This window comes from Spea bombifrons, chromosome 1 (assembly GCF_027358695.1).
Source record: "Spea bombifrons isolate aSpeBom1 chromosome 1, aSpeBom1.2.pri, whole genome shotgun sequence".
NCBI lineage: Eukaryota > Metazoa > Chordata > Amphibia > Anura > Pelobatidae > Spea > Spea bombifrons.
The window spans coordinates 20845692-20862852 of record NC_071087.1 but is presented as its reverse complement, the minus strand read 5'-3'; the positions used below and the strand labels follow the sequence as shown (position 1 = coordinate 20862852).

The following is a 17161-nucleotide window of genomic DNA, read 5'->3' as shown; positions in this document are numbered from 1 at the left end:
TTGTAGAGATTCTTCATTAGAATCTGACTTCCTTCAGCTGAATAGCAGATTTAAAAGCAGCGTGTGGACCCGCATAATCAAGGGTGTCTGATACATTACTCTCACTCTTTCCAGACATCTGGGCTCCAACGGGTCTTAATTAAGAATCAGGCTATTTTGGGGGAATGGATCAGGGCTGGTTATTCAGGGCACAGTCAACTGGCTAATGGAAAAACAACCTAACGTTTGTGCAGTTGACATATTCGGTGTCGTCACGCCCGGTTCTTTAAACTATTTTCGTGCCTGCAAAACAATCTCAGGGTAACCTTCATAAATAAACGGAATGGGAAAAGGTGCTACACACAATAATATTGTATGGAATCCTACTATAGATTGGTGTTTGAGAGGATTTACATTCTGCTATATTAGGTTACCAATTTTTAGATATTTGAATCAGTTTTAGTTCCAACTGCGTTGTGTTTAACATACAGCACTCTTGTTTACATATGATACGTACCTAAAACTCTATAATACAAGTATGTGAGGATGTTTTTTCCCACTGAGGTCATAGATAAGTGGAACAGACTCCCAGTGGAAAAGGTTAATTCAGAGACAGGATGTAAAAGACAAGACCAGGGACCATTTAAAGCATGAGCTTTTTACAGCAAGAAAAACAGACTGGATGGACTGAGGAGTTCTTATCTGCCTTCAAACTCTAAGTTACGATACAAATGTGGCTAGCTATTCAGAAAGTGATCTCACTGATTTCAAAGAGAGCACTTTCTGGACGGTAATTGGTTGCTTCAAGCACTCAAGGTGGTGTTATGTGGCGCGATTTGACGGGGTTGTATGGGACACTAGACTGTCTCTTTTGACAGCTGGTTAGACAGACTTTAGAGAAATGAAAGTTTGACCTTGAAGGACTTTTCTTTTAACCCAATTATCAGTAATTATACATGTATATTTCTCATACACCTAACCCAGCCAGGTGCATTCACTGTATTAAATGCTTTAGAATCCACATTCAGTTATTTCCCAATCGCTTTGAAAAGAGGCATTAATACAAGTCTCAGCTGGTAAACCATTTCAACACCAAGAACATGCAACAGTTCATGCACATGTTGTGTTCTGAACATACAAACATGACATGTTTCAACATATGTGTCTGCAAGTTTGTTGATGAAGCGGGTTTCAAAATTCATGACTTACGGTAGTGACAGAAGTGAGCGTGTAGAACTACAGCTCCCTGAAACAAAGACTCAGCGCGTCTGTGGTTTTGAGATTAAAGCACTGCTAGTAACGGCCATGGTTTGTTACCTGCTGATAAGAGCTTTTATATCCTTGCTAGAAATTACAACATGACAATGTACAATCACTTCACATAAATCCACCTACAAGCATTTTACTGAAGCCATAATCAGTATGTGAATCGGGAGCCTTACAAAGTCATGTGAGACGCTGCAAGTCTAAATTCTAACCATAGTTCTACGTAACTGATGAATGGATATGCAAAAAAAAATGTTTACTGAACCTGGGTTCTGGGGTGGGGGTTCTAACAAGGCCCCCTGTGCACATGCACAGAAAATGCTCTCATTGGAGATGCCAATCAGTACAGGGAAAATTCTCCTTGGCTTTAGTGAATGCATATTAAAGTATTTAGAAAGTACTTTCATTGGCTGCTGTTTGTTAAGGAGCCTGCCTGGGACACTGGATAATTTAACATGATAATATGGTAATTTGAGGGCTGTATGCTAAAAAGAAAGTTATAGTGCAACTGGCATGATGGATTTCTGTATGTGACTTGGTATATTACAAACGACAATGGGACTATAGTGCACCATGTAATTTGCCAATAAAATGTCCCACATCTAACATGTAATCTATTTAAAAACACACACACACACACATATTATATATGTATATATATATATATATATATATATAAATATATATATATATATATATATAAAACACATATATATATACATATATATACATACATATATACATACACACATACATACACACACATCAATATATACATACATAAACACTAACACACCACATCACTTACCAATCCTGCAATGGGTGTTGGAAGTCTGTTGATCTTTTTCACAAGTCCTGGTTTAATTGCATTTAATAACCTGTAACACAAAACATTGACTTTTAGTGCCTTATCAGATAAGCCCAAAAATGTATTTGAACAAATGTGGAATTGTCAGTTTCATTAACGAAAGCAATTTTTTTCTTGATAGCACTTTGGCAAAGTATTATCTTTATGGTAAAACGCAGGATGGTTTGGGAGAACGAACAAAGAGAGCAAACCAGGTGCTTGCGATAAAAAAAAAATGAGATCAAGTGTAGACTTATGAGACAAGCAGAGCCTCTTATGAAAAGGGTCATCCAACTCGTCCAAAGTTTTACTCATAAATAATCAATATTCCCAGTTATGTTTGAATATTATTTTAAAGACTGACACTGGATCAAATAGCTAAAATTTATAATTAAAAGTATATAAATGTATTAGCCCAAGTTAAAGTTACACACACTTTCAGGAACCTCAGAGGTCTCTTCTTCAAAGGGAAATAACAGACCTCTGAGCTCAGACTGTTATCTCTTTTGTTTACCATTTTATGCATCTATGTGTGCTTTTGTAGATATAGAGTGATTTAATTTCTTTAGTTATATTTTACACCTTAGTTTTACTTGATACAATAGAAATCTATAAATACAGCCAAAACAAAAAAGGTTTTTTTCATTTGTTTTATTATTTTAGGTGTGGTGGGAACTTTGTTGGTGGATGTGAAAATAATTTCACTACCATTAGAGATTAAGCCTCAATTGTTAAGCGTTGGACGAAGTTGGGCGAAGCCGTCCTTGGCATGTTTACAAATTCATTCTAACGCTGCTAACTGCATCCAAACTCTGTGGAAAAGCTCTGACAATCATCTAATACTTTATGCTGATTAGAACGTTTTGCGGTTAAAATTTGTTAAAATAAATACAAGATGACAGGAAAATATATGTAGCTCTTTTGGACGCACTTTCGAATTCTTATCGTGGTTCAAGGGACAGAGCAGTTAGAAGGACTGAGATCTCAATGAGTTGGAAACACATCTCAGCCACAAAGGAAGGAAGGAAATAACAAGTAACACGTTATTAAAGTCTCTAGGTACCCATCAGCATTTTAAAGAATAACCCTCGACATGACCTTCTGCAAGGACTGAAGGTGGAAGGGGAGTAGATATTCCAGTGCCAAGGAGTCTGTAACAAATTGCTCGCTCCCATGCAATCTAGAAAAAGGGGAGGCTGAATTTCAGAATTCAGCTCGCCCATTGCACAGAGACTTAACGTCGTCATTGCACAGGTTTTGACTTTTTCAAAGGAACATTAGACCAAAACTCAAACTTACAGGCTACTTAAACATTTGTATACAGCTGAAATACATATACATATAGGTATATACATACATACATATATACATGCACACACACACAGATACAGTCGTGTGAAAACAAAAGTATACCCTCTTTGAATTCTATGGTTTTACTTAATAGGACATAATAACAATCATCTGTTCCTAAGCAGGTCTAAAAATTAGGTAAATACAGCCTCAGATGAACACCACCACCACAGTATCATGATTTATTAAAAAACTTTTTTTAAAAAAAAACCAAAATGGAGAAGCCATGTGTGAAAAACTAAATACAGCCTTACGGCTTCCATAGGAATTAAGATGCCAAGTAGCAGACCATAGAACCCAAGAGAGTACATTTGATACATTAAATGCTTTTGGCTGGATTTTAATTATTTTTATAGAAACTGTATTCTGTTACACAACAAGTTAAAAGGAGAAGGCTTTGTTTGGGTTTTCCATTCCAACTGATTATGGCCTTATCAGACCCAATAATGACTTCATTTTTTCCAGTTTATACTTTTTTGAACACAATCCCAAGAACCAATTCTATGTAGGGACAGAACTGCGCCATTTATTGGCATGCAGACCTTGTAACTTGGCAAAAACAGAAGGCCAAAAATGTGTCAGCCACTATTTTAACACATGTGCTTAATATATTCACTGGAATGTAGTGCAGTATTATAAATATATACATATTGGTTATATATACACACACATATACATTATATATATATATATATATATATATAATATATACATATATATATACACACATACACATATCTCAAAGCAAGAGGAAAACTACAATGGCTTTATCTGCACAAAAGTGACAAAGGAAACACCTGCTCGGCCTGTTTCCCGAAACGGACAAGCATTACCTTCGTATAACTCTGCAGGGGTAAGCATTCAGGCTGACAAACTGCCTTACAGACATACACGCACTATGTTCTCTCGCACTATGTCCCTTTGTACCTGCTTTTCCTATTATTTGTACGCAGCTTCTCTGCTGTTTGTAACTCCTGCAGGCGCTTGCAGGTTTTCCTATATATCTAAGTATTCAGGTGGTATGACGAGGTGTGTATCTGTTAAGCCTGCTTTAAGCATAGCTCCTAAACGTCCCCGGGTTTTGGACCCAAACCTGGCTCTTCTTTTTTCTCCTAATGCCCCAGTTTATTAGAGAATTTTCGGCGGACGTTAGAATAGCTTTCTAAAACTTGCAGTAATATGTATATAATCAGAAAATGTGTTTATATGTTAATTTATGATTTAATTTTACACAGATTATCTCATAACTGCATGTAAAATGACAACAATGGGCTACATCTAACCACAACCCAAAAAACATTTTTTTTCCATTTTTAAAATGAATGTAGCTTTATGCTTATATTAAAACAAGTAGCCCCCTAATTTTGATTTTAAAAAGATTCATATTAAATACAGTATATTACGCAATATACCAATTCATTCCAATTTATAAATACAAAATATTTTGTGTTTATGAACAGAGGAATGGATTTAGTAAATGGTATTTATTTTTAACCCCTTGGAGTGCTTTAAGTGCTTACCTTTTGGATGGCGTTCTCGTGCACCTAGATACTTATAAAATTGTGTAGTCCAGATGCAGAAATGTTGTTTGTTAGAGATAAGTCCGGGAGATTCGGATTGTGTAATGCAGCTGTATAGGATGTTTAGTTAATGGCGTGCATACATATGTGAAAAGATACATGGCGTTTGTGAGCGTGTATATAGTGTACTTGAGTGAAAAAAATATTTTCATACATACATGTAGATACATAAACTACAAACCAATAACTTTTGAACGCTCAAAACCCAACTTACAAATTCTCCCATGGGATGCTTATTATTATTTATTTTTTTGTATTAAAGCTTTTGAGGATACATATTGTTTCCTTAACACTCGGGAATTTGTCTGTGCAGAATCGCACCTTTAAGGTGCTGTTAGAACCTGTAACCTGGCAATTCCCCTTTCTGTGTACACATACACAGCATGTTTGTTTTATTCAATGGTGGCTTCATATTGTACATAATCCCTCGTCACGCTTCCACATACAATAAATTGTGAATTCATTTTAGTAAGCATGGGTGCATGACAGACTATGGCAGGCAGTTCTGGAACCAGGATGTTTGATCACGCCAGTCAGTCACTGGGTCTGCACCTAATGAAAAGCTTGCTTGCTCTGGCATTACGGTCAGAAAAAGAAACACACAACAACTGACACGATCCAGCTCTTTGAGCACACAAATCATTAATTTTTTACATGCCTTTGGGGTGTCACAGACATTGAGATCTACACTTGCTTGTTTGGCATCAGTAAGGCAATAGAGCTAAAGAACAAAAGGGAAACCACAACACTGTATACACTAGACATCTGTTTCAGGAGAGCCACATTCTATACCCGGCTGAAACGGGAATAATGAGTCATTATATTTATATACAGGGAACACTGTGCAATTTATACTAAAACATGTAAAGGTATAGAGCATAGAGGCCTGAAGCATGAATATGCTTGGGCCCTTTACGAATAATTATAAAGTACAATAGCTTTTTACCAGTGTGCTTGGTGCTCAACATGGGCTATACTAATGGCTATTTAAGCTCTGTGAAGAAGTACACTTAATATTGATACATTTTAAAACTCTTGACCTGTTTATATCCACAAAAGATGTACAACCTGCAACAAAGCTTCAAGGCTTGGCCCAAAGTTTTAGACCATTCACCCCAAAACATTGTCCTCAAATGACTGTCCCTGCTAAATGGGCCTCAAACGGTACTAGGCTTACCAGACCCTTTTGCTGCCATCAGTTCCTAAACTGTCACTGTCCAGGATTTAGGACTTACCTCTTTATCCCTAATCATGGAGAACGCTACCATGGACGTACTAAAGTAAATGCTTTTGCAAATAGTGAAAACCTACCCAAAAACTAATCAAGGGGGATTCCACTAGGAGAACTAGTTTACTGACAAAAGCTGCATGTATTCATACAGAGCAGAACTACAAAACGATCACGATAAAAAGTTGGTTTCCAGAACGGACCAATAAAAACCAAGGGACTTTGTATTAACCAACAGGGAGTACGAAAAGGGCAGAACAACCACTGAGCATTTATCACTTGTAGCCAATGGGATAGGAAGTACAACAAGCCAGAAACCTTACTACTTTTCTTCACTGAATACAGGGGAACCAGAGCGGTCAACTTTATTGGATAATCCTGCCCTGACATTACCCCCCATATAATGAATTTCCTGCATCTGCACACATCTCCCATTAACATTACAGACCTTAGTCAGGTTCCATCACAGGGGCCGGTTATAATGCTAATCACCAGAAGGGGGCAAAAACCAAAAGCATGTTTAAATGTACTGCTATTAACTTCATAAATATGCTTACCCCCCCCCCTCTATCCTTCACTAACTAATATTAGAGACTACTGAATGCAAGAGTTTTGGTTTTTTTGACGTTCAACATACATATGTGTGAAATCAGCTTTTAACTCTTTTTACACTATATACCAAATGTGATCTTGACTTCAAAACTAGGGTCAGTGTATGGTAACGAAGATATGGATTGTATTCCTTATTTATATTATATTAATACATTCAATTTTTTTGTATTATGAATTTGTAATACATGTCTAAAAGACGACAAAGGAAGACTGTCTGATGCCGTACCAAAAAAGGCCAGCCCTATACTCGCAATACTGATGTCAACTTCGCTAAAAACTAGTATATACAACACAGGGTAAAAGTATTCAAACACCATAGTGGATCACGTCCATGCACCTCAGATATAATGTAATTCAGTATTAACATCCCACTTGTATTAAATGTAAAATATTATACGCAAACCTATGACAATTTGTATAGGGCTAAACAGGCTGCATTAATGCCCATTTAACCCCATAGAGGTTTACTTTACTTAAAGTATCCTTTAATACGTGTGTTCCCCATTAAGCTGAAATATCCATCATCAATTATATATATACTTCAGGTTAGAAAATTGAACAACCATATGTAACAGAGTTATTACATGCAGATGCAGCAGCTACGGTTCATGTAAAAACCTGTTCAATGTAGGCCATTAAATGGTCCATGCATGGGTAACACACGTAATGCTATTTCCAATCAGCAAACAAGCAATTCAATCATTCTTCTTCGGAACAATGGAAGGCTTTCTTATAAAAGTATGCCATTTCCGCTCACTTTCAAACTGTTCCCTATAAATAGGGATAAAAATAATCCATTCTAGGCATGCGTGTCTGACAGCAGCTGCTACAGCATGAAGGAGAATACTTGTAATGGAATATTAAGATTTTCCGTATTCTATACCTAGGTTGTTTATGGGTTCTGTATACCTTTAATAGGAGTTGCCTTTCAACCCTGCCATCGTAATGAGGTATGCCAACTGCATTGCACATTGTAAAATAACATGGAACAGAAACCCTTAGGAACCATTACATTTAAGTCAAGTTTTTGGGGGGTTTTTTTGTGTTTTTTTTTTTTTTGTTTTTTTTTTTTTTGTTTTTTTTTTTTTAAAGAGACTTTAAAGAAAAATGTTTTGTAAAAAAAAAATACCGGTATATATAAAAAAAATACAGGACTGGGAAGGGGCTCACATGGGAAATTTTAGAAATGTACTCCCCAAGATACAAGACCAAAGAAGGTATTGGTTTGGTAATATAATAATTACAAACCACTACCGAACACAAGGGAGATCTCGGATTTACACTACGGAGGCACAGCTTCCATAGGATGTATTACAAGCCACGTCACGCCTTTAAGACGCTGAACACCTGGATCAGAGATCATATTCTGGCGCTGCGCAGAGAGAGAGATGGTAGCCATTAATGGGGTGGCTTGGGGTAAATAAGCCACTGATACTTTGATTCTGGGCAAAATATAATAAAATCAAAGTAACAAAGCAGTGAAGTTTCCTTCAAAAACATATTGCGTATTTATTAGATCTAAACCGTTTAGAGGATAGTCTATCCTCTAACCTTAACTTTATCCAAAACCCTTTTTTTAAGAGCATAAACCAACATAAAGCTTAATTAGATTTCTGTCTCAGGTTTTTAGGCCAAGCTATACTTAGAAATAAATACATCTTATACCTAATTGACCACAACTAGTGTTACAAGCGCAAAAATGCACAATCCCACAGACATCCGTTCCCCATTTGTGACCATATCCAAGGGCACAGTCAGAAAAAGACAGGGAGTCTAAGTGTAATTAGTAACTACTAAATTATTGTATGGATGTACTTAAGAGGAATTCAAAGAAAGAAAGAAAAAAAGAAACAACCTCGCAAGCATTAATCTGGAAACAAGCATTTAAAGCAAATGGCAGGCACTTCAGGGCATAATTTTATAGGACTGGGTTCGCCATGTTGTATGTAGGAGACCGCTTGGCACATGGAAGTGCAACGAAGGCTCTTGGCGCCTGGGACAGGGTTGAAGGTCTGACCCGTACTGATGTCACATCTTCTTCCAGACGGGAAAGGAGAACTGCTGCTGATGGCTCACATGCCCCCCTGGCCTATCACCCGGGGCAGCTGTCCTACTCGCTCCATGGAAGTTACAGCCCTATCCAAACATTTCACCTCACCAACTTAACTAAAAATTCCACATGCACTAACCTGGGGAGCTGATACTGTTTGAAGGCGCTGCATAAGGCATTGCTAAATAGCTCTGTTTCTTTAAAGGTTTAGCTATACATTATGAAGGGGCAAATAAGCCCTTCTAACTGGTGCAACTTGCCTGGGTTTGTCTTTATAATGCGTGGTTCACTGAGCCACAATGCATGTTCCTACCCATCAACATCTAATGATTTGGTAAATAAACCCTCAGAATCTTTTAAAGTCACTTGTTGTGAGCAGCAGCCCCCAGGTTAAGTCCTAAAGTCCTTAGATACCGGGAAAAAGTTATTGGTGTGTAAGTACACTTAGTCCTGGTACTCTTCTCCAAAATGCATGTGCAGAACCAGGTTTTTATGACTCATCATACAAAGAGATACTTTAGAAATTGGCTGAAGGAAAAGTTTGTAAACCCACTGGCTTAAACGAGGGGAACAGAAAAACTAGAAAATAGAAAGGAATAGGGACAATGAAATTGTCTAGCACAACAGTAAGAAAAATGGATTCTGCCATATTTGCTCAAATATATTATCTTTTATGGGACCAATACAAACAAAAGACGTAAAGTTACATAGTCATTTGTGTTTATGTAACATCACATCTTTTCTGTTTTTACCCAATTAAAGGCATGAACTTCGCCTAATCAACCTCCAACTTAATCCTTGAGAAATGTTACTCCTGTTTCCATACACAATAAATCATGGTTTTTACATTTTTTCATTTATAAGTATATTTGTTTTTGTGGTTTTTCTTTTGACCAAGGGCTATCATTTAACTATCGCAGAAAGCCTCGCACACGCCACACCGCCTGACTACCCATTTACGACATGTGTTGCAAATGCTAATATGGAAACAGCTTTGGCTCAAATGACGGAGCCCAAGCTAATTGTGTCCAAGGCAAAATAAACAAATCCTAGCAAAGGAACCTATTTTAATGTTAAAAAATGATGTATCAAGCATTTTAAATATCCACCAGATCAAAGCATTCTTACGTAAATATAAATCATAGCAAGAACCTGCACGTATCTAAAAACAAATACCTAAATAACCCAAAGGGTTATACTTGATGTGTCTTAATTTTGATATAATAGGCACATTGTGGCTGGATCATATCTTCCTGGGGCTGCCAATTGTTTAGGTCCAAAGTGACAGTCCTGGCATGAGTTGTATGAAATGCTGCAAAGAATGTAGGAAGTGGGTAGCGTCTGTTACTGCTCAGTCCCTACGTATGAAAGAAGCTGCTGAGGATCCAAGCTGACGGTCTAGATGAATCTTACTAACTCTAATAAGATTTCAGTTTTTTGTTTTGCAATTGAATTGTTCACATTATAGGTTACATTAAAGGTGGAAAAAGTTCTGACATGATTTATCTTTATTCTTTAACATCACAAGAACCTGGCATTTTAACAGGGGTGTGTAGACTTTTTATGTCCACTGTATACACACACACACATACATATATATATATATATATATATATATATATATATATATATATATACACACACACACACACACACAGTATATAAAGCCATTTCTAAAATCAGGTCAGTAAAATATGTTGTATTCTCTTTATTCCTATTTGTACATAAAATATATATAGTCTTATATACCCAACGGCCCTGAATATATAATTCATGGGAAATGGCAATTAAACAAAGACTGGTGAACATGCTTCTGCCCTTAACTGAAGAACAGTGCGCCGATTTCACACAAGCGACATCCAATAAACCTGAACAACATGGGGCAAATCTGTCGTGAAGAACATAACAAAAATAAAGACTTAACCCAAAAGACTTAAAAAACATTACAGTAAAAAGTGCCAAATCAATGTGCGAGGGTTCAATACTTATAAAAGCAACATAATTCAGTTATTTTATACATATATATTTTCCTCCAAAACTTTGGCATATACCATGCATTGATATTTGTATCCATATACTTCCAAGTCTATGAATAAACAAATAAAAAAAAATACAATTAAGAAAAAAACTCACTCGCAAAGTAGAATTCCATTTTCCAGGCCAGATCGGAAGTCTTTGTCTCCAAAACTTCTGCCAGTCACTTGCTAAAAACACAAAAAAAAAATAAAGTTTTAACTATTAACATTTACAGACCAAGTTATTCACAAGACACAATTTGCATTTCTTTCCTATTCAAAAAAAAAAAAAAATGTTATCGCTATAGATATGACTTTAATGAAACTCATTAACAAAAAAAGATATTAGGAATTCTGCCTAGTGAAAAAGAGGTAACATAATAACAAAATGTTCTTGACAATTTCCATATTAGCAGTTTGTATAATGATGATAATGTTAGCTAACTAAAAAATGTATAAAAATCTGTTGCAAATTCAAAGGAGTTTGTTCCTTGAAATTTTAAAAAGCACTTTTGGTACACATTTGCAATTTTTGCGCCAAAAATGAAGTTTATGAATGAAAAAAGGTGCAAAACTACAACATAAAAATATGATACATTATTAGTTGGGTTTTTGGGCCAAAAGACCCTAGTAAAGTAACATCACATCCTGATTGGGGTCACAGCTTCTGTATTTATTAATGCTGTCATAAGCACAATTCTAGGCATTGTTCCCATTGGATGTAAAACCTCCAATATTTCTAATTTTCAGAAGTAAAATTCTCAGCAGTATTGTCAGAATAGAACCTTTAAAAGCTTTTCTAGCGACAAAGAAACACATGCTTTAAAAAAGGCTATTTTTTAGCCGCATTTCATATTTGTTACTGCAGGCAACATTAATTTGAGGCACTTCCATTTCCCAATGGCTCAAGAATAATTTCCCGATCTTACAATTACTTTATATTAAATCAATCACTTTATCTAATGGCATGTTTGTATGGTTCTAGATAAAGCAATAAAAGACATAACCCTGTTGTGAGCATGCTATAGAGCACAAGGTCTAGGCGCCTTTATTCTGATTTAGGGACCTCCGGCATAGATTCCTCCTGGCATTGGGCCTGAGCTTGGATAAAATCCTTGTTGGGTCCCCTATGATTGCTTGTGGTCATTTACTGAGCACTTCTAGAGTTCAGCTGTTATTCAGAGGAAGAGGAATATTCGCCACATTTTATGTGAAAGGTGACAATTCTGAACTGTAGAGAAATGTGGCAGCGTTCAGGACATGTTACCACATTTCTGCAACCAAATGTTTCAACAACCAAATTACTGTCCAAAAGCCAACATCTTAAATGTTATGTTTAACCCATACAGTTTAGAACACATTACATACCAAGTATTCCTGATGGATGGAAATCATTTATCTTATCAATGAAAAAGGGCCAGTCAAATCTGTTTAGTATTGGTATTTTGCACTTCACTTCGCACTAAATTCAAGGTAAAACAATGTATGTCAAATGAGTCTGAAACTTGGCATAGAGTTATAGAACTAGGTATGTGTGAAAGGTTGAACTTGATGGGCTGAAGAATTTTTTCAACCTACTGTACTATAATACTACTATGACGATACAATGTTTTAACCAACTTGTGTACCCGACGAGTGAGGTCATCTAATGTGTACATACATGGTATGCCTGATTGAATGTGTACAGGTCACATCCATAATTATACAGGAACAAGAATAAGTGACAAGCCCACTCCCAAAGTGCCATGCACATGGTAGTAAAAAGTAACGGATTATAATAGAGAGACTGTAGCCCAGATCATTGATATGATTCCTGAAGCTGGGCAATGACGAATTCAAAAACGCTGTCCTGAGATGCACTTTTGGCTCCTGTCACCTCTAGTGCTCCGAGGTTTTTAGGGGGAACAGAAAGCCAGCCACTATTAAGAATGGAGTTTCGTGTAAGGATTACAACATTCCTGCTACGATGCCCTATCAATGGTTATCCTTATTTTGTCCCAAACTCTAGTCTGTCAGCACCCCCCAAGATTATTATGTGTAGCTGCTGGTCCAGAGTTTTGCAGAGTGAAAGGAACAGGACTAGACAATGCCAAAATCAGCACACATGCCCTTTATCTATGAGTTCTAGGGATTAATAGTGACAGCAGTATCTGGGCCAAAAGCTGCATTCCCCAGGAACAATGACTGCTCTCATTGTCCTCTGAACGCTGAAAAACAAAATAATCTTTTTTCCAGAACCTTGCCAATAAACCACAGCAAAGAACCACTGAAAGGACTTCAGCAACTGGACATAGATACCCTTCTGACAAACATGGGTTAATTAAACATTCTGATTAAAATTAAATAAAAAAAATGAACATTCTGAAATCAGACTCATTACTTCACTGAAACTAAACGACTAACTGATCTCACTGCAATATTTGGCATCTGTCCACTCACTGGGGGAAAAAAAGCAAAAAACAGAATATACTGTGTGAGAAAAACTGCTTTCAGTTAGGAAATTAATAAAAAATATATACTGGTACAATAATATGCAGCTGTAAATTACAGAAAATATGCTCTGTGGATTGCTTCCGGCCCGTTAATGCTCTTATTCCTAGTGCTTTGTGTTTGCTGTACTTTGAAAGAGACATGTAGTAGTAGATGCGGTTTAATCTGTCATCTCTATTATCACACACACTATTTACAAAGGTGCATATTGATGTGTAAATATAAATATATATACACACACACACATACATACATAAACAGACATACGTGTGTGTGTGTGTGTGTTTTTTCTTGTACATCAATTATAAGGTCTACAAATTGCCAGATACTCTAATTGGAGAGGATCACGATATTTAGAGGTCTACAGCATAAAACCACCAGGTATAGCCACCTCTATACTACAGAACAAGAAGATCCTAACTGAATGATTAGGGCAGATTTATCCAAATATATTTTGTTGGGTATTATACGGCTAGCAAATATGACCATCATTAAAATGCAGTGCACTTCTCTCCTCTCTCTCTCACCTGAAGCACCTATCCCTCCCACCCTCACCACTTTCCTCTCACACACTCAAGCACTACCTGGCTGCTTGACAAATTGCAACTTCCATGTTTTCAAACCCAGACCTTGTCACTTCCACATGCTCTCATAAACACACTTCGCTACCCTCCTGCAACTTTTCTTCAGTCCTTCCTCCTTAATCCCATGCACAAAATATTTAATTGCTCGATATAACAGTTGCCGGGCAACGCTTAATGTAAAGGTCCAATCTGACTCCAGCATCTGCACCTTCGCCTTAAGCCCTGTCTAGCATCACCAACAATTCCCATGCTAAATGTATAGAAACAATCTGATACTGGCAGATGTTTGCTAGGGACATCAATCTTTGCAAATGTACTGTTTTCTCGTGAGATTTGTCCAGATTTAAGAATGGCATATGGAGCATAGATTGGGGTTTTCAATAATTTCAGGAAATTCTTCATTACTGTGGTTCCCAACTAATGGTCACTGATACACACAATGAGCCGCAATCCAGACTTGGTTTCAGGGTGTTGTCTAACCACAAACCACATAGGAAACACTAAATCCTTTGTGAGACAACAGATTTTTGGTTTGCGGCACTGAAAAACTGTGGTATGTTGATAGCAATCATGTTTTCAATGGATTAGGTAGCAGTTTTCATAAACTTATGACCTGCTTTTGAAATTGTGCATGCTTGGCAAAATTGTAATTCTTATTTCAGCTCAGATAATTTACAGACCTCTGAAAATAATGCAAAAATAAACACTGAATCCGGAGGACACATGAATCAATGACTGAAACGGGAGAACAGGAACCCAGAAATGATGGTGAGGAGCAGACCTAGAAAGTCCACTAGGCCACACTAGGTTTCACTGAACGCGCAGTACATGCTTAAAGAGCATGCAGGCAAGAACGTGGAGATGTGGATGAAGATGTGACAATATCTGGAGCGAAGTCTCTTCAATTTTAAGTGTTTTCGTAATAAAACCTGTTATGTTAGTCTAGGGTATAGAGGGCTTCAGATATTTTTCCACATCTGGTTTTCTTAGTCCGACATTGTCAGGATGTGGGCTTCCAAAAGGTAGCCACCCATGTCATTTATAAGAGAGTTGGCTGGGGTGCCAGCAAGATGGAGAAACTACTGCACAACTTTAGTTATATCCAGAAGGGGCCTGTAAATAAGCAGCAGTCCCACTCTTCCGTCCATCGTCCCCACTGTCATAGAGCGGTCCAGCCTGGAGGCCGACCGCAGCGGCAAGATTGGAAAACAACAAAGTTCCCTCAGGATCACCCAGCTGGGCATATGGAAGGAGATCTATTCAAAACACCCAGACAGGCTAAGCTACAGTCCTATACTAATGAATCCTGGCCCTTAGTGAATTCACACCCACTGTTAGTACTGAATATGGTAGTAATGTTATTTTAGCTTGTGTGAAATCCAAAGCAGCTTTCAACAGGAATCCGAGCTAAGAAACATGCAAAATCATCAAAGAGTTTAATATAAACCCAATTCTGCTTAGTATTCGATAAGGAACACTGCAACTTGTCCCAGTTAGAGACATAAAGTTGCCAATACTAAAGCAAGTATATTATTTATATATATATATATATTTATAAGGGAATAATGTTGCCATTTGTTTTTAAAGGTACACATACGTTTTACACTTTGTTGACTCCATGCATGTATAAACCCACAGAACGGAATCGCCTACAAGTCATACATCTCACATACTGCAACAAGACAAATACCGTATATTCAATTTAAAGAAAGATATATGCGGAAATCGCACGCTGTAATCGTCAAAAGATTGTATAACTACACAGCTGAAAACATCAAAAACAAAAGTCAATACAAGAGTCTAGTATTTGCCTCAGTCTCCATATTATTACATGTACATTTTTTTACAAGTTACTTGCATGGTTAATGATATTATATAAAGGTGAGAACTTACTATGCATCTCACAACTAAACTATGGCAATGTAGGAACCTCTGTTCCATTTCTCACAGCGCTTAATGCTAGTTTTCCAAGGGTGGTTCAGGAGATAACGTTACACCGAAGGCAGTAATCCGATTAAACTCAAGAGATGTGATAGATCTATTAAAGGATTAGGTAGACACCAATCCCCTCTTAATATTCAGCTTAAGCAGAGGAAAGCTTACTGATTTTTTTGGAAAGAGATCCCATTCAAGTATTCCAATGTTTCAACATTAATTTGACAGACCGCATTTTGGCTGGGTGGAAAACTGCATTTTTACAAGGGCTCGAGTCCCTCCTCTTGACTCCATCCATAACCACACAGCAAAACGTCTCGGATATTGGAGAACAGAGCAAAAGAAGCAAGGTTGTTTGGCCTTCTAGTAGGCTCTGAAATAAAAACAACTAGAAAGAGCAAACTGCTCTGCCTATCGAGGTAGGGCAGGAAATTAAAACTCTGGACACCCCCCCCCCCCAAAAAAAAAAAAACATCTGATACACTTAGATCCCGATCAGTGCAAACAGCACTTGCAAAAAAAAAAATAGCTGGCACGGGTGACAGGCTTCAGATTGAATATCAGTCTTTGCCACTTCGGTACATAGACCAAAACCGATCACCTGCGCCCAGAGGCTCTAGGTCTATATTCTCCACTGACATTTAATGATGGGCACATAAGTAGAAGTTTACCAATTAACTCACCAGACTTGTGAACACCAATGTTCATCAAAATACAGCCAATCATGTATCCCCCCCCTCCATTCACCATTACATCTTGTCACCTTAAGTATGATCGTAGAGACTACACAACCCCTAACCCGTCAATGTTTAGGTCCATATGAGAGAACAATCTGGAGGACACCGGATTTAACAATATAGTTTCATAAAACAGATAATACCTTTAACACAACATCTGGAGCTAAAAGGTATCTCTCTCTCTGACAGGGATTGAGGTTTAATAACAAAAGTATTTCAAAAACTTAGCTTTATCCATATGCTAAACTTGAAACAGAGGTAGGGTGGCTGTCTCATAAATAGCAGACAATAGAAGTTTAGCCAGGAAGGGATGGGCAGCAGACAAGTGCACACTGAGTTATTATGGCCAGGGAGAAGCACAGATGTTTTCAAGACAGGGGGAGTAATAAGCGTACATTGGAAGCTGAATGAGAGCCAAGACAGCATGCAGGAAGCGAATGCATTTTAAACAGCATGCGTAATGACAGAATATGAGAGATCAGAGAATA

General features: G+C 37.3%; 1 protein-coding gene across 3 annotated transcripts in view; it reads right to left on the bottom strand.

Moving 5' to 3' along the window:
• Positions 1 to 17161, bottom strand: part of LIMCH1 (LIM and calponin homology domains 1) — a 106020-nt gene that overhangs the window by 56317 nt on the left and 32542 nt on the right. For all 3 annotated transcript variants that reach the window (XM_053458401.1, XM_053458403.1, XM_053458402.1), the window contains exons 2-3: positions 11046 to 11116; positions 2054 to 2123 (exon numbers count right to left, since the gene is read on the bottom strand). In XM_053458401.1, coding sequence (XP_053314376.1) covers positions 2054 to 2123; positions 11046 to 11116 — 141 coding nt within the window. The remainder of the gene's footprint in view (positions 1 to 2053; positions 2124 to 11045; positions 11117 to 17161) is intronic.